Raw genomic sequence first — 19,271 nt, 5'->3', positions numbered from 1 at the left:
AGAAAATATATTAAATATTTATTATATCGGGGGACATTGCCTGAGGGAAGGTGGGTATTACAACCCACACTGCATTAGTTTAAGCAGCTGAGGGTCTGTTTAAACCAAAAAAAGTGTCCAAAGGTGGGCCTTAGGCCCCTCCAGCTGTGGCCACACCCATCATTCCCATTGGCATGCTGTGTGCAGTGCATCATTGCTCTCACATGGGTGCCCAGGGGTGTTTTATTTTGGGGGTTTGGGATTAGTAGCTAACTTTTCATAGGTGCCTGCTGTTTATTTGTATTTTAGGTGGTGATTTGTTGCTCTATTTGGGATATTTGAAACAATGTTTAATATTTAATTTCATCACTGCAAAAGGAGAGGTCAGCAGGAATGAAAAACAAAACACAAGTGACCATGTTTGAGTTTTCTGGACTAACTGATGATGAAGAACTTCCCATTCCTGTTCGTGTTCTTTTTTATGGTTTATATGGTGACCATAGTAGGGAATGTGGGGATGATAGCCCTTGTCTATCGCTCCTCCAGCCTTCACACTCAGATGTATTACTTCCTGAGTAGCCTCTGGCGGATATTTGCTACTCCTCAGCTATCATTCCAAATATGTTGTCTCACTTCCTTTCCCCCAAGAAGTCCATTTCGTTTCTTGGTTGTGCCCTCCAGTTGTACTTCCTTATCTCATTGGCCAGCACAGAGACTCTCCTTCTCTCCACCATGTCCTATGACCGCTATGTGGCTATCTGCCGCCCTCTCCACTACACCTTGATAATGACCAAGAAGAAATGTTTTGGTTTGGTCTTTTATTCTTCCTCGGTTGGTTTCTTGCAGTCAATTGTGCAGACCAGTTGTGTGTTCAGTCTTCCATTCTGTGGATCCCACCTTATTGACCATTACTACTGTGACATCCCACCGCTGATTAGGCTGTCCTGTTCTAATATTCTTCATTGTAATATGGTAACTGCCGTCCTTGTAATTGCATGTGGAATATATACGCTGACGACAATCTTTCTCTCCTACACTTCTATCATTTTATCTATTTTAAGGATGGCATCTACTAAGGGGAGGCAGAAGGCCTTCAGCACATGCTCCTCACACATTATTTGTGTTTCGACCTTCTTCACAGCTGTTTTCTTCACCTATCTGTGTCCTCATTCAGAGACGTTTGAGATACAAGACAAAGTGGCCTCTGTTTTCTTTACAATAATGACTCCAATGCTCAATCCTCTTATCTACAGCCTGAGGAACCAAGAGGTGAAGCAGGTCCTTGTCCAAGCAATGCAAAAATGTCACTAGCGTTGATATCATATACCTCCTCTGTGAAGTTCCAGCAACGTTTGCTGTAAATTAAATCTCTGTAAACAAAGGACTTCAGAACACGCTGTATATGCGGTCTGAACAACTGTCAAATGGTTTAATTAGCCCGCATCAAGTCTCTTCATAATTCTAATTAAAGTAAAGCCCAGTGAACAGAGTTCTGTGGTCAAGTGTATGTACCGTATCTTTCCGCTCCATAAGACGCACTTTTTTCCCCCAAAAGGCAGGGGAAAATGTGTGTGCGTCTTATGGAGCGAATCCCTAGTTTTTTGTACATTTAGCCTTGCTAAAGCAGAGCTAAACAGAGGAAGCCGCTGCTCGTTTAATACAAGTAATCTATTTCAGATCGCCAGTATTAAAATCAGGTTGTGAACCTTCACACAGACACCATGTATCCATTCCTGAGACAAGGCAGTCCGCTACAAAACAGAAGTTCTCCCCCAGCATGAGAAGAGATAAGAATTTAAAAGGAAGAGCAGCAAAGAGAAGGGAAACAACCATGGATTACAGTAAGGCGCACATTACAGTATTGTTTTATGTTAAAACATCTGAGGGTTTAATGTCACTTTAAGAAAAAAGGACATGTTTTTGGTTGTAAATGAGATCACGTATGTAAAACTCAAACATCTATCTGTAACCTGGGTCTCTGACACCATCTTTCATTCACATATTCTGCCCCACATCCAATCACTATCCAAATACTGCCGCCTTCACTTTCGTAACATCTCCAAAATACGCCCCTCACCAATGAGACCTCAAAATTACTCATCCACTCGCTTGTTATCTCTCGGCTTGACAATTGCAACTCCCTCCTCATTGGCCGACCTCTACACAGGCCCCTCCCCCCTTCAGTATATCATGAATGCTACTGCTAGAGTCATCCACCTAACCAACTGCTCAGTGTCTGCAACCCCCCTCTGTCAATCCATACACTGGCTTCATCCCCCGCCCCCCTCTGCCAATCCCTGCACTGGTTTCCACTCGCCCAGAGGATAAAATTCAAAATATTAACAACAGCTTATAAAGCCATTCGCAACTCTGCCCCCGGATATATCTCCAACCTGGTCTCAAAATATCACCCTAACCGTCCCCTCTGCACTTCCAAAGACCTCCTGCTTTCCAGCTCCCTTGTCAACTCCTCCCATGCTCGCCTCCAGGACTTCTCTAGAGTCTCTCCCATCGTATGGAACTCTCTACCCCAACCTATCCGTCTTTCTCCCACTCTGACTGCCTTTAGGCGATCCATTAAGACCCATCTCTTCAGGGAAGCCTTTCCCACCTCAACCTAACCATTGAACCATCACGTTCTCAAACAATTCATCCCCACACAGCTACCTCCTCATGTATCACTTCCCCCTCCCCTCTAGATTGTAAGGGGAAGAGGGGATTGTATGGGCAGGGCTCTCCTTAACATCTTGTCTTGAATTGTATTGTGATTGCAATGTCTTCCTTATATTGTAAAGCGCTGCGCTAACTGTTGGCGCTATATAAATCCTGTATAATAATAATATAATGCCATTTTACATCTCTAACCTGGTTTGAAAACATTTCACACTGTCCTATGACTCGAGCAATTGACACTCCCCCCAGACTGCATGCCGTGGTGTTTAGATTATGTTAATAAACCTCCACAACTTCCATCATGTTCTTGGACAACCATCATCTGCCATGGCGATTGGATGAAGCATCAGTTATATTGGCCTGTTTATGAAGCACTATGTCTCCTTCTTGAAGATATCCAAGGGGTGGAAGTCAAAACCTGACATCTTCCATAGAGGTTGTTGGCTTTCACTTTGTGCCATAGGCAGAGAGGTTTGCCGACTGCTCGCGGTTGAGGAATTCCTTACGATGAGTCGGGTGTTTATTAACAAATAAAAAACCTAAGACAAAATAGTCATTGTTTTTGAGGTTGCTCCTAGAAAAATTGGTACATAGTTTGTTCATAATGGTGCAGCAATAATGGTCACTAATTTGGGCCTTTCACATTCATGTGTTATGTATAAAGTAGAGGAGCACCGAAATGAAAATTTTAATACCGAAATGAAACCGAAATGTAAAAAAAGGTGTTTTTTCTAACTTTTTCATTACTTTACTTTTAGGGGCTTCGGGGAAATATTAGGGGTCTAAACAGATCCCTGATATTTTCCTTTTAAAATAGAAAAATAGATTGAGGACACAGAGTCCTCAATCTCTTTTTCTGCAGCCCTTGTTATAAAAGAACAGGAATCCCCTATGCTGAGTGCTCCTGTTCATTGATAACATGAGGACAGAGTGTGTTTACTATAACTACAATCATGAATGAACAGGAAGTGATGTAGAGGTGATGTAGATCACTTCCCATTCATTCATAATTGAGGCTATAGTGCACATACCATGTCCTCAATTATCTACAAACACTCAGCGATCACTGATCACTCCTTGTACCCGCTCTCCATCCTGACACGCTGTCACTGGAGGCTGATCGAGCGGTGAATGGAGGAGAGCTCAGCCTCCTGTGACAGCGCTGGCTGTCTCCGCCCCCACACCGCTCTGCCCGACTGTGATAGGAGGCTGAGCGGTGTGGGAGGAAAGACACCGGCCGCTCACAGCGCTCTCCTCCAGCATCGGTCGGCTGGCTGTCACTTTCTCTCCTCCACGCTGGGACACAGAGCAGCGCCTAGCGGGGAGGATAGAAATCACCACTGTGCCGACAAAACGGCAGGAAAATGTCCCCCCCTTCAGTTTTACACCGGGGCCAGCGCACCGGCTGCCACCCCCGGTTGTTACGCCACTGCTCTACACTAGTGGCCAGACCCTCTGTGCTTTCTGAAGCTTACTTGCTGTCCTCTGAGTATTTCCCAGTATTCTTCATCCTTTGATCTGTGGTTCTCCGTGTTCTTGATTCCTGCTGCTCGGCCGGCTGTCACACTTGCAGCGGGGAGGAGAGAACTAACGGATGCACCGCTATATCGGCCAGAAAAATTGCACTTTCGGCATTTAGCGGCCCATATATCGGTGCATCCCTAGTATAAAGGCAACAAAGGTCCAAATGTTTTATGTCTGATGTCCAGACTAGTTTTGCTCACTGATCAATAGTTCCTTTTACGGCACCTACACACTCTAATACCTCATTGTACCTCCTTTACCTTTGTTTACATCACACATTCGCCATGGCATCGTTTCAAAAAGCTTATACAGTGTCACAACATTTATTTCTGTCTAGAGTTGCATTCATAATTCACCAAGATCTTGTAGTGATGATGGGAGAGTCGGACCTCTGTGTAAAGTCTTCTCCAGCACATCCCACAGATGCTCAATGAGGTAAGTTCTGGACTCTGTGGTGGCCATTCCATGTGTGACGATGATGGCTCAGGCTCCCTGAATCGCTCTTTCACAATCTGAGCCCGATGAATCCCGGAATTGTCATCTTGGAATATACCCAATGTGCCATCAGGAAAGAAAAAATCTGTTAATGGAAAAAACCTGATCATTCAGTATATTCAGGTCGACAGCTGACCTCATTTTTTGGGGACAGAATGTTGCTGAACCTAGACATATTCTCCAATGGAAGGCTCTGACCTATTTGCTTACCTAAATCTGGGTGGTGACTTTTTGTTTTGCCCAGGCAGTGTATATTGGATAGCAGGCTGAGCCTTGTCCTGTAGGCCCTTTCTTGGGTTTATGAAATACTGAAGTCAAGTTAAATAGCATCCGCGGTGCAAGTTTTGCCTATGGTTGCTGTCGTTACCCTTGTCAAGATTCGGTGGATCTGTTGCCCTTACGAGATCAGACATTCAGCGTTTTCCACTTTTCTATTCCAACTTGGTGCTAATGGGGGAAGGAATTTATTTTAGGGCAGTCAGAGACGTAAAGGGACTAGGAAAGGCAAGGATTCCAGGACAATCACAAATGTACCCTTGCAGTGGGGCCTAGACTTAACCCTTGCAATGCGGTAGCCCCACTGCAAGGGTACGGTTGTGATTTTCCCAGAGTTCTTATTTAATCACTGTGTTTGGGGACATTAGAGTGTAAGCTCCTCTGTACAGAGACTGATGTGACTGTGGGGGAGGGTAGAAAGACAGTCGGCTTTGTTGATTATTGTGACACAATCGTCCATTAAAAAGGACTAATCTATTTAAATTATCTCGAGTGCTGGTGACCTGTCTTTCTACTTTGTATTTTGCACGGTGCCATCCGTGGCAGTTACTACAAGCACCATTGTTCTTACTGGCCGGGACTGCTGTAAGGTGTGCGGAGAGCACCCTCACCAACTGAAACTGTGGGGGAGGGGACATTAGAGTGTAAGCTCCTCTGTACAGAGACTGATGTGACTGTGGGGGGGACATTAGAGTGTAAGCTCCTCTGTACAGAGACTGATGTGACTGTGGGGGGACATTAGAGTGTAAGCTCCTGTGTGCAGAGACTGATGTGACTGTGGGGAGAGGGGACAGAGTGTAAGCTCCTCTGTACAGAGACTGATGTGACTGTGGGGGGGAGGGATCATTAGAGTGTAAGCTCCTGTGTGCAGAGACTGATGTGACTGTGGGGGGGAGGGATCATTAGAGTGTAAGCTCCTGTGTGCAGAGACTGATGTGACTGTGGGGGGGAGGGATCATTAGAGTGTAAGCTCCTGTGTGCAGAGACTGATGTGACTGTGGGGGGGAGGGATCATTAGAGTGTAAGCTCCTGTGTGCAGAGACTGATGTGACTGTGGGGGGGAGGGATCATTAGAGTGTAAGCTCCTGTGTGCAGAGACTGATGTGACTGTGGGGGGGAGGGATCATTAGAGTGTAAGCTCCTGTGTGCAGAGACTGATGTGACTGTGGGGGGGAGGGATCATTAGAGTGTAAGCTCCTGTGTGCAGAGACTGATGTGACTGTGGGGGGGAGGGATCATTAGAGTGTAAGCTCCTGTGTGCAGAGACTGATGTGACTGTGGGGGGGAGGGATCATTAGAGTGTAAGCTCCTGTGTGCAGAGACTGATGTGACTGTGTGGGGACATTAGAGTGTAAGCTCCTTAGATGAAGAGACTGGTGTGAATTGTTTGCTGCTCTCTAGGGATATATGACAATATCAGTCACCCTCCTGCGGCCTTATTACACGGAACAATTACAGAATTACCGGGAACAATTCTCCGGTGGATTTGGTTCAATATATAAACAATGTTTCCCCCCTCCCGGGGTGCTGAGGAATACTCTCCGGGATCTCTGACTTTATTATAAATGTTGCTGTACAGAGATAAGACAATTCTCTATCTAGCAGGTAAGAGAACAATATTGCTTTACAATCACATCTATCTGATGTTTGAATCTTTCCAGCTACACCAGAAGACTGATCACTGCGATGGTGATACAGGATGTCAGGAAGGAATGGAAATGACCAATGATGTATCCAGTGCTGCTTTTTATTAGAATGGCCTCTAACACCACGCAGGATTCTACTCCTTAGAAATTACTGTATCAGGCAATATATCCTCTGCCTGGCTGATCTGCTCTGTAGGAAACGACCCGTTCATTGTGCACAATATCTCATAGCTGGTTTAGATTAAGATAGACATATATCCAAGGGCCGGATTCACTCTCTCTGCTGCCCCAAGGCCAGGTTCTTTGATGCACCCCCCTCCCCGCCAACCCTTGGCAGGGTTGGTTTGAATTATTTTTACTTTTTTATCACTTTTTTAATTATTTCTTATCACCATTTACTTTTTAATTTCTATTTTTTTTCATTTTTATTTTGTTTCACTTAACTTTATTGCTGTCACACAGGAGCTAACAAGCCCTGTGTGATAGCATTTGGAGGTGACAGGTTCTCTTTATTACATGGTTACATAGTATTTGAGGTTGAAAAAAGACATAAGTCCATCAAGTCCAACCCATAGCGTGTGTGCATTTATGTTTGAGCAGGTGTGTGCGTGTATATGAGTCCATGTGTGATTTTGCTCTTAGCAGTACCTGTACCCCTGTATATTACGGTCTCCAAGGAAATCGTCCAATAGTTTCTTGAATGATTCCACACTCTTAGCTGAAATCACTTCCTGTGGCAGTGAGTTCCAGACCTTAACCGCTCCAACTGAGAAGAACCCCTGTGTGTTGACATTTTTTCTCCACCAGTTTTTGGTGGTGCCCTCTGGTCTTTGTTATGGGGTTAACCGTAAACGGTTTGTTAATAATGTTGCTATCACCATTGAACATTTTATACAAGAAAGTCATGTCCCCCCTTAATCCCCTTACTTCCAAAGAGAACATATTTAATTTTAACAGCCTTGTCTCATAGCTCTGGTCCTCCAACCCCTTAATGAGTTTGGTTGCCCCCTTTTTCCAGCTCAAGTACATCTTTTCTGAATACTGGTGACCAAAACTGGACCGCATACTCCAGATGAGGCCGAACCAGTGATCTTATTGTGAACGGTTGTTCTCCGCTGTACACCCTGCTCTTCATCCTGAACTACCTTGCCGGGGACCCCGAAAAACCATGGCACGGCGGTCAGCGGGGAGAGGCAGCCAGAGGTGGGGGCTGACCATGTAGGGGGGGTAGCAGGGAAGGATGGACAAGCAGGCTAATTACAAGTGATCTCGGCAGCACAGAGATCACTTGTACAAAATGAGCTGCAGCTTCCCCGCTCTACATTTAGCCCTGCTGCTTGCCTGAAGCAGGACTAAATGTAGAAAAAAATTCCAATTCAGCGCCCGGAACTGCGTGTCCCGGGCATTGGGTGATAGGAATTCCATACCTCTGCTGCTACTCTACTCCCTGCTGCCCCAAGGCTGGGCCTTGGTGGCCTTGTGGGAAATTCACATAGCCCTGAAAATCCCTGAAAGCATTTGTTCTTTGCCTGCATATATCCATAATATTCAACTCTCTTTTCCATTATAAAACAATCTCTTCAATTTACTCAACTCCTGCATGTAAACCCCGGCTAAAATTACAACAGGGGTGTTTCTGAGACACCCAACACTGTATATTAGAGTGTCAGAGATTTTTACATAACCATATAAACATCAAAAACTGGACAAGTGTGAGGATTTGAGGGACTCTGACAAGGACCAAATTACTGGGTCAGATCAACTCCAAAACTGCAGCTCTTTTGGGATGTTCCCTATCTGCAGTGGTCAGGACCAACCAAAAGTGCTCCAAGGAAGGAAAACCGGTGAACCGGAGACAGGGTCATGGGTGGCCAAGGCTCATTGATGGACGTGGCAGGGTGAAGGCTGGCCCGTGTAGTCCAATCCAATAGAAGAGCTATTGTAGCGCAAAAGGCTTGATGCCAGATACCACAGCATACCTTCAGGGGTCTAGTGGAGTCCATGCCTGCTTTGGCGCTTCAAGGGAGACCTACTCAATATTAGCCGGGTGGTTGTAATGTTATAGCTGATTGATGTACATACAAATTATTTTAACGCTAACATCGAAGGTCACTACAAATCACAAACTGTAATAAGCATTTATATAACACATGTACCATGATCAACACATACACCATGTTTGACTTCAGCCCAATCTCTGGTTGTCCAGCAATCGGCACTGGAAACTGCCAGCTATTACCAGCAACACCATGCAACTCTTAAATATCTATTTACACACACAGGTTGAACTGGATGGCTCTTGTCTTTATTCAACCTCACCTACTATGTTACTATGTATTTATAAACAATTCACATAGCCCTGAAAATCACTGAAAGCATTTGTTCTTTGCCAATTTGTGTCGAGATTGTAGTCCATCACAGGAGCGGTGACTACCTTACAACACACACAGGACCATGGGCAATAAAAGTAGCCCCCCTCCAGAAGGAAGGACAGTGTCAGAGATGATTGGAGGATGTACAGCCGAGTGATACACAAATAAGATACATTGTTGTTCAGAGTTAAGATCCTTAAGTGTATTTTTAAGGTTTAAGTCCTGCGTTTAGTGTCACTTTAAGATAGGTTAGGGGGAAAGGGGAAGAGCTGGTGGGACTAGGAATGGTGGTGGGCAGGGCAAGGAGTGGTGCTCCCAACTGATTTAACAGCTACTAGCTCAGTAGACCCTCTCAGCAGCCAGGGGAAAATCCCCACCCACCAAACTTTATTTACAAGTGATTGTTAGTCATTTTGGTTGCCACAGGGGGTTGGGGAGACATTCGCCATCTCTTTTAGAGTTTTTGAGTCACGTTGTGACATGAAGTCATGAAGTTCAAGCGACATGAAATTAATTTTGGTTTCGTTAGCAATGTTTGTAATTACCTGTAATTTCTTTCTCCATGAAAAGATCTTTCTTGTCATAGCTGGCAGTGTCCCTTGGCTGACTTGGATGACATACAATGCTGGCAGAGTGGAACGTGATGTTTTAATACAATCAGACGTGACTTGATGGTAGGTAATCACTCCTGGCAGCAATGAGAGATTGGCTCTTCATCCCTGGCCAGACTGCTTATGTTTTTTGTTGTTATAGAACATTCTAGCGGCTTAAGCCCTAGTAAGCTCCTGAACAAGGGTGCATGGCCTGGGGGGCAGTATTGTCTTCATGCAGAAAGAGGTTGGGCTTGGAGTTGGGCAATTTTCACTACTCAGGTCAAAGGAACTCTTATTTGTTGAATTCCTAAATGTCAATGTTCTCAAAGTATCAACGTTCTCAATGTTCTCCTCTTCTATAGTGCCTTTGTGTTTAAGCCGTGGCTGATGAAACCTGTATCATTCAAATGCAATAGAGTAAGTATAAGTACCTGTGTATTATTTGGGAGGCGGTGTGTGGTTGGTAAGGGCAATTGGGTTATTTGACCTTGTGGGTTAGATGAGCACAGTAACAGGATACAAAATATTCATTCTTATGGGCACTGTTATTTTATATTCTACAACAGGTCAACATGTCACGTTTAAGTACAAGGATGGGCCACATAGACAGTCACACCTTTATCTGTGGGCACTGTGGTAGATATAAATGGTAATTGGAAATATTTTACATTTAAACTTCTTCTAACCATTATTTTAATTTCAGAATCTTGCAGTAAGCAACTTTGTTCACTACCTACCCCCATCTTCAGCAAAAATTCACTGCCCAGGACATACCCACAAACTTCACACTGTTCCCTGCTTGCCAAACCACAATTCCATAGGTGACAAAGGTAACAAGGCCAAGCTCAGACAACTTTACACAGCATTTGCATTCAAAGGCTCACTCAATCCAGCCTTACTCAACCTTTTTCAGTCACGGCACCCTTTATGATGTGTGGTCCCTCTAAAATACATACCAGACCCTTATCCAAGATAGGGGTCTGGTATAGATTTTAAGGGGGAAGCTCATGCAAGAATACAAAAATGTGTGGCTCCCCTTTACATTAGAGCCCCTCCTTTTAACATCAGGATCCCCTTCACATCAGGGTGCCCCATGTTCACATCAGAAGCACCTCTTCACACCAGGCCTCCTCCTTCACATCAGGAGCCCCCTTCCACATTATAGTCCCCCTTCACATTATTAGACCCCATCACATCAAAGCCCCCCAACTTGCTTCCTGGCACCCTGGTTGAATAAGGATGTTTTAGAGCTGGGGCCATTCTAACTATCATGGCCACCCACCACCTGGCAACAATCACCTGGAGCTACGGCTGTGCTGAATGTTGTACCCACCCACCACAAGCTACAATCAGCCACAGCCGATCTCCTAGCAATGCACCACCACCTTCATCATACACCTTTAACTGAACTGGCAGAGGAGACATTCAGTGGGCAACAAGCATGGTGTCTCTGGGCAGCTTGCTTGACATTCCAGACATAAAATATAATTACAATATATTATTACAACTTTATTACATTTTAGAGCATGAAGACAATGATAAGATAATGTTTCAGACTGTGCTTATAGCAGGATCTTACGTCATGATTATGCAGTAAAACGGGATAAGACACAATGGAAAACCAGCTTCTTGTGATAAACAAATTCATTGTAACATCCTACACTTCACTTGACGCTGTTATATTATCCACACTACCCACAATTCATAGCTTCCTTCTGTTTATTTTCATGTTAGATGTTGATTAGTTGTTGCATCCAGAAATTGTGATTTGTTTGATATTTGAAGCCGTGAAATAGTTTAATTGAAGCATTATCAAAGAAGCCAATGGATATTAAAAACAAGACACGAGTGACCATGTTTGAGTTTTCTGGACTGACTGATGATGAAGAACTTGTCCCGTTCCTCTTCACATTCTTTTTTCTGGTTTATATGGTGACCATAGTAGGAAATATGGGGATGTTAGCCGTTGTCTGTGTATGCTCCAGCCTTCACACTCCGATGTATTACTTCTTGGGTAGCCTTTCTCTGGTGGATATTTTGTACTCCTCAGTTATCACTCCGAATTTGTTGTCTCACTTCCTTTCCTCAAAGAAGTCCATATCATTTCTTGGCTGTGCCCTCCAGTTTTACTTCTTTTGCTCGCTGGTATGCAGTGAGACTCTTCTTCTCTCCACCATGTCCTATGACCGCTATGTGGCTATCTGCCACCCTCTCCACTACACCTTGATAATGACCAAGAAGAAATGTTTCGGTTTAGTCTTTTCTTCTTCTTTTGTTAGCTTCTTACAATCAGTTGTGCAGACCAGTTGTGTGTTCAGTCTTCCATTCTGTGGATCAAACCATATTGACCATTTCTACTGTGACATCGCGCCGCTGCTCAAATTGTCCTGCTCCAGCACTCTTCATTGTAATATTGTGACTGGCATCCTTGTAGCAGTCTGTGGAATGTATACAATGATGACAATCTTCCTCTCATATACTTTCATATTTATCTCAATTTTTAGAATGGCATCCACTAAGGGCAGACAGAAGGCCTTCAGTACATGCTCCTCACATATTATTTGTGTCTTGATCTTCATGACAGCCGTCTTTTTTGTCTATCTGCGTCCTCATTCAGGGACCTTTGACAAACAAGACAAAATGGCTTCTGTCTTCTATACAATAATTACTCCAATGCTGAATCCCCTTATCTACGGCCTGAGGAACCAAGAGGTGAAGCGGATCTTTGTCCAAACAATTCTGAAGTATTTCTGATGTACATATAACACATCTCATGTGAAAGGAGTTTTAAGCACTTGCAGGAGGGAAAATGGCCATTTAAACACCGGAAACCATAGAATGCTTGTTAAACAATTTAAGCAAAGTCTGCATCAGATGGTCAGATAAAGCTCTGTCCACACTCTTTTTAAGGTTTAACCATTACTCTCTCTCTCTCTCTCTCTCTCTCTCTCTCTCTCTCTCTCTCTCTCTCTTTCTCTTTCTCTCCCTCTCTCTTTCTCTTTCTCTCCCTCTCTCTTTCTCCCCCTCTCTCTTTCTCTTTCTCCCCCTCTCTCTTTCTCTTTCTCCCCCTCTCTCTTTCTCTTTCTTTCCCTCTCTCTTTCTCTTTCTCCCCTCTCTCTTTCTCCCCTCTCTCTTTCTCTTTATCCCCTCTCTCTTTCTCTTTATCCCCTCTCTCTTTCTCCCCTCTCTCTTTCTCTTTATCCCCTCTCTCTTTATCCCCTCTCTCTTTCTCTCCCTCTCTCTTTCTCTCCCTCTCTCTTTCTCTCTCTCTCTTGTATTTTATCCCTGATGAAGCAGAATGTGTGAGACCCCAAAACATGTTGGCCTCCCAATTCTCTTACTTATTCAATAAAAAATTAATAATTTTGGACTCCTAGGTGCTGTTACTGCTTTCTAGGGTGCCATGCAGGAGCTCCCTTTTGATTTGGGGTTCTTTGTTGTATGGGAGCACCCTCACCGAAGAAGTTCAATGTAATATTGGACATTAGTAGTAGAAAATCTAGCACTTTCCATGCAAGCACTCAGCAATGACATTCTGACATGGGTTTTAACCTTGAAACACTTGCCTAGAAAAATATATTCTTAGAATGTAACCCCTCGGGGCAGGGCCCTCCCTACCATCTTGTCTTGAATTGTATTGTTATTGTAATGTCTTCCTTATATTGTAAAGTGCTGCGCAAACTGTTGGCGCTATATAAATCCTGTATAATATTAATAATAATAATGCCGTTTGTGCCTGTGCTGGAAACATTATTTAAGTTTCATCATAATGCTAATTTAAATGGATATCATATAGAATAAAATGTACTAATAGATGAATGGATTATACAAAGAGAAGCAGATGTTATAACAGTCATTGAGTGAAAACTTCAATAAAAAGAGGGACACTGGGTTTAAAGAAGCAGCAGTCATGTTCAGTATATACTGTGGCAGTGCAGTGTATTGCCATGGTGTAGTTTGGCAACTGTGGCAAAAACCAAAAAAAGGGAAAGAGGGAAGCGCCACTAACCGGGAAGGAGTTATGGTTGGTTGTGAGGGTGGTCCGACTCACTTAATGGTGATGGGACCACCCTCACAACCAACCAAGCTCCACGGAGCGGCCCACCATAACTCCTTCCCAGTTAATGGTGCTTCCCTCTTTCCCTTTTTTTGGTTTTCATTACATATGTCAGACACCCCGGTCCATACTATCAGGAAGCCACACACCAGCATCACCCCTCACACATAATTTTATACACACTTGTGTGTGGATTCTCACTTCAGAGCACTGGTCTTCTGGACTGCCCTTACAATTTTTCATTGGTAACTGTGGCACCCAGGACTCTCAGCCAGAGGGGCTGAGAGGGTCCAGAGTGATAAACATTTGATAAGGAAGAACCTGGCTTTTCAGATTCTTCCAGGTTTTCCTAATTATAGCTGGGATCCTGTGCTCTGGAGATTTCTTAGAGCTCTGGGTTGGATGAAATCTCCAGTCCTGGAGCCAGGTTTTGCCAACGACCAGTCTGGGCTGATCAGGTGGCTGAGAGCAGCCTCATTAAGGAGCCAGACCAGAGCTCAGGGGAGAGGTGGTGTGGTGTGTGCTGGAGGCACACGAGAGCCAAGCCGGGTGGTGTGGTGGAGCCACACACGGAACAGCCAGGGAGGCTGGAGGATTGGATAGGCTGAGAGAGCCAGGCACATTGGTCTTCTGGACTGCCCTTACAATTTTTCATTGGTAACTGTGGCACCCAGGACTCTCAGCCAGAGGGGCTGAGAGGGTCCAGAGTGATAAACATTTGATAAGGAAGAACCTGGCTTTTCAGATTCTTCCAGGTTTTCCTAATTATAGCTGGGATCCTGTGCTCTGGAGATTTCTTAGAGCTCTGGGTTGGATGAAATCTCCAGTCCTGGAGCCAGGTTTTGCCAACGACCAGTCTGGGCTGATCAGGTGGCTGAGAGCAGCCTCATTAAGGAGCCAGACCAGAGCTCAGGGGAGAGGTGGTGTGGTGTGTGCTGGAGGCACACGAGAGCCAAGCCGGGTGGTGTGGTGGAGCCACACACGGAACAGCCAGGGAGGCTGGAGGATTGGATAGGCTGAGAGAGCCAGGCACACAAGGTGTGTGGAAAGCTGCTGGAAGCAGCTAAAGAACATGCAGTACCCCTAAAGCATTTTGTTGATGCAAATGTTAAAGTCCTGGGACTGGGACATTGTGAGTGAACAGGACAACCTTGAGTCGGTGAGACAATATACACTGTACTTTGTCTTACTGTATATGCTGAAGTTAAGCCTGAAGTTGTGTTTTTCACCTGCGAGTGCCTAAACAGAAGAATAAAGACTTGTTGTATATGGAAAACCCTGTATGAGTGCTCTGTGAGCTCCCCAACATTACAATACACGCAGATGGAAACTGTTTCAGTAATGTTTGTAATTGTCCTTTTATGACCTATCTCCACGGCAGTATGCCAATAGCTTGAATTTGTCCTTCTCAACCCCAAGGGACCAATCCATGTGTAAAACCTGTCCCTATAAACCCTTATTTGGTAACTGTGTCTTAATATGGTATATTGTCTGGGAATCCTATGTTAACATGGAGATAATCCAGGAAAGGAGAATTACTAGGGATGCACAGATACTTTTTAAGTACCAGTGCAGATACTTGGCATTTTCATGAGAACTACCAGGGTTGCAGCGGTTGCAGCTGGGACCTGGCTCTGGCACTCCACCACTGTCCTGAAATCATTAGTCTGTATTGTTTTAGAAAAACTGTCACATGACAATAAACAAAAATGTATCAGTACTCGTACTTGTAAGTACTCGGCAAGTACCAGTACTCGTACTCGCAAAACTGGTATCTGTGCATCCCTTTATTTATATTTATAAAAACAAAATCACATTAAAACCGAGATGTACAAATCCCAGGAGCTCCGTGTGCTCCTTACAAATGACAGCTGCCTCCTAACTTTTACATTTTTCTCTAGTGTAGTCTCGGAGCTCAAAAGTATCGGTACTTGTACTCGTACCTGTACCGAGTACTGTACTTGGTATCTGTGCAACCCTAAAAATTACTGTATGTATTGAAACATTTTTCCAATATCCTGACAAGCAATGGTAAAATACAAATGGGAAATAACGGAACATCAAAGGGTAGGGGATGATAAAACTATTTGATCATGAGAGCATACAGAATTATTTACCATGGTCAGAGAAACCAGCACAATCTGATATGAGATGTGATGTAAAAGGTATAAGTATAGGGTAAAGTACCACCCTAACCGTCCCCTCCACTCTTCCAAAGACCTCCCATGCTCGCCTCCAGGACTTCTCTACAGTCTCTCCCATCCTATGGAGCTCTTTTACCCCACCTGTCCATCTATCTCCGACTGACTTTAGGCGATCCCTTAAGACTCATCTCTTCAGGGAAGCCGATCCCACCTCAACCTAACCGCTCAACCATCACTTTCACAAACGATTCATCCCCACACAGCTACCTCCTCATGTATCGCTTGCCCCTCCCTTTTAGATTGGAAGCCCTCCTTACCATCTTGTCTTGAATTGTATTGCAATTGTAATGTCTTCCTTATATTGCAAAGCGCTGCGTAAACTGTTGGTGCTATATAAATCCTGTATAATAATAATATTAATAATAATAATAATACTGGCGTGGTCATTTGACCTTTATCCCTTCCGATCTCTTGCACCTAACTGTTGGACACTGAAGCTACTAGTCTTCACTATGGACCATTAGTGAAGAGGGGTGGAGGTGGGATGGAATGGCCTATGTGCCATCATAAGCAATTACATTGACATAATAGAGCAATTCACATGGAAGAAGAAGCATTCAAGCACTTATAGTCCTTCGCTGCATTGACATACTAGTATCGGTTTATTTCAAGGCAGAAAGGAGGGGTTTGGTCAGGTGATGGATTACATGTAATGACAGTTGCCCAGTCTTGCAGTTTTATTACATCAGGAAGCAGTTTCACATCTATGAGTACTCTGCTGACATTGAAACCTTCAAGGCGAAATAGCATTGAGAACATCTGTACTAATCCATACTGCTCCATCTTGGGAAACCAGCACTGGAGAGGATCAGCGAGTGCCTCCCTCATATCAGGAACCACTAACCAAGAAAAGCACATATTTGTGTAGCAGCCTAGAAGTGGACAATGTACGAGGTCTATGTGTGACTTTCTTCTGATGGCCTTTGCTCCTTTGTCCCCTGTCATGCCTTTAACCTGCTTCCACCACCTGTATTCATATATGTGGCAGCACGAAGGTGGACGGCAAGTCAAAGTCATCAGATGACCAGGAAACCTCTGGGGTTATCAACACTCAAAGGGTTGGCTCCTAGAGGAGGGAAGGGGTTACCATTGTGTCCCTGTTTTACTGCTGTGACTAATAAGCCAAGTTTGGGTTTTGTCTTCTCTACAATAGTGCATATGACTGTTTACAGTAGACCTTTCAATGTATGGGCTCTTGCTCTGTGTGCTTTGTATGTTCTGCCTATGTGTGCTCAGACTCTCTATGCTCTGTATGTTCTGTCTGTATGTGCTCTGACTCTCCATGCTCTTTATGTTCTGTCTGTGTGTGCTCTGACTCTCTATGCTCTGTATGCTCTGGTTGTATGGGCTCAGACTCTGTATGCTCTGTATGTTCTGTCTGCATGTGCTCTGACTCTGTATGCTCTAACTGTTAATGTTCTGTGTGTGCTCTCACTGTATGTACTCTGTCAACATGGACTCTAAATGTGTGCAGGAACTCTCCAGTACTGCTCACAGGAAGCAGGAACTGCTCTTCTCTTTACACAGGATAACAACAATATCAGTGGTCCTATTTTCAGAGGATGACATCACTGGGGACAATTCCCGGACGGGTTTGTCTCTCTCTCCGGGGTGCCCAGAATGTCTCTCTGTGCTCTCTGGATTTCATATAAAAGTCATGTTGCTTTATTGAGATAGAACAATTACATTTCCAGCAGGTAAGAGGATGAGATTCCTTTCATAGTGCAGTTGTCACTTAGCTCGGGTCTAAACACGCCATGAGCGGGCATTGTTCAGCAGCAGTCAGTGCAGCGGGGAACAATAGAGACCTTCATACCATTCAGAGGTGTTCAGTGATACTTTTCAGCTTTTAATAAAAGATTCTCTATCCTGCAGCAAACGTTCTGCCCGGCCGATCTCCGGTTACTTTATTACACATTCATTGTTTGTGCACTTCTTTTCTTCTTCTTGAGCCTTTTCTCATTATTTACAAGTTATACGCTGACTCCTCCAATCAGCTATTTTGCAGATACATTTTTTAATAGTGCTTGCATTTTTTTGTTTGTTTGTTTTTCTTTTCCCCCCCTTGCATATCACACTAGAAGAAAGCCCAGCACCAGCTCTGCACATGAGACCATATGAGCAGATGGAGGGAGTGGGGCATGTCTCTTCTCCAAATGATTTGGCTGTCTGGGTGTTCTAAGTAGAACCCAATGGCTCGAGACCCAATAGCACTAGGTTATTCAGAATCTTTACAGCTTTGTAGTATAGTGCTGCAGAAAACCCGCGGTCAGCAGATAAGATCCTTACACAGACTCTCACATATATCTTTAAAAAATGTCCTGAACATCAAAGGACAAGTTCAGGAATGTTATAACAATGGCCGCGCCCCGATCCCTGGTCCCTAAATACATTGAGCTGAGCCATCCTTCTCACAGCTGCCTCCTTTGATGTCTGCAGCCTGGCCGGTAAAAATCTAGCGTCGGGATGCCGCTACCTGCTCACAACATCCCATGGACCGGAAAGGAACATTGCTCCTGCAGTACAGGTACATCACATTCAAGTCTATGGGACTTTAGGGCACAGGTGCGGGCAGCTCAGCATTGGATTTTTACAGGCCAGACTGCAGACAACGTTGGAGGTTACAGATATTGGAGGAGGTAAGAAAGCAACTGCGGGGCGGGGGGTTTGCTAAGATTAGTGTTTAAGGGGGTAGGGAGGAGGGCTGGGTCACTGTCATTGCATTCCTAAAATTTTCCTTTAAACATAAATAGAATTGTTTTGAAGAAAGACTAAAAATTCCGCTTACATGCCTCTCCCACATTTTCACCTTTTTTGTAAGCCCGGCCCTAGAGAATAAAGGCTTTGGCTATACCTAGTACATGAGCTTGGAATGGCCATTGTTCTCTGTGGCTAGGCTCATCGCATGCACAGTGGTTTAGGAGACTGCAGGGGTTACAAATCCAGAATAATTTAAGGGTAGTCCTACTGTCAGTAATTTCATTTACAAAATGAATGGAGGCCAAAAGATAAATGCGCCATTCTCCAGTATCCTCCACTCACTTGTTTATTTCAAAGAGGTCACATCACCCAACTGAGTCTCTCCCACTGATGCCTTTCACCATCTATTGGGCTTTATAGCGGGGTACAAAATATAAGGGGAACAGGGTGAAGGTAGAGGTGTGTTTTTCATTTTTATAAATGCAGCTCCAAGTGGCAGCCCCCAAAAATAGCGCATCTGTAGCTTCTGTAAATGAAAATCTACAAAACCAAGAATTGTCCAGCACTTAGCTGGACTTATTGTAGTAGTATGTAACCAGTACTGTAACGCCCTTTGGGGTCATCTGCAACTGCATTACCTCTGCTACTGATTGATTCAAACTCAGTATAAAATGTAGAGAGCCATAGCTATTATAGGCAACCAACTCAAGGCCATTTTCATAATTTGGAAACATGGGAGGGGGGGGGGGGGG

The 19,271-nt window shown here is 44.3% G+C and overlaps 1 protein-coding gene and 1 pseudogene across 1 annotated transcript; both read left to right on the top strand.

Moving 5' to 3' along the window:
* The first annotated feature begins 372 nt into the window (after window positions 1-372).
* On the top strand, window positions 373-1,290 carry LOC108789696 (annotated as a pseudogene).
* Window positions 1,291-11,382: 10,092 nt separating this feature from the next.
* Window positions 11,383-12,312, top strand: LOC108789695 (olfactory receptor 1019-like). Its single transcript, XM_018559776.1, has one exon. It carries the CDS (start codon window positions 11,383-11,385, stop codon window positions 12,310-12,312), a length of 930 nt encoding a protein of 309 aa, XP_018415278.1.
* The last annotated feature ends 6,959 nt before the right edge of the window (window positions 12,313-19,271 follow it).

This window comes from Nanorana parkeri, unplaced genomic scaffold (genome assembly GCF_000935625.1).
Source record: "Nanorana parkeri isolate BGI_ZX_2015 unplaced genomic scaffold, ASM93562v1 scaffold416, whole genome shotgun sequence".
In the NCBI taxonomy this organism is placed as follows: domain Eukaryota; kingdom Metazoa; phylum Chordata; class Amphibia; order Anura; family Dicroglossidae; genus Nanorana; species Nanorana parkeri.
Note: the sequence above shows the minus strand (reverse complement) of the source record. Positions and strands in the feature narration are given on the sequence as shown.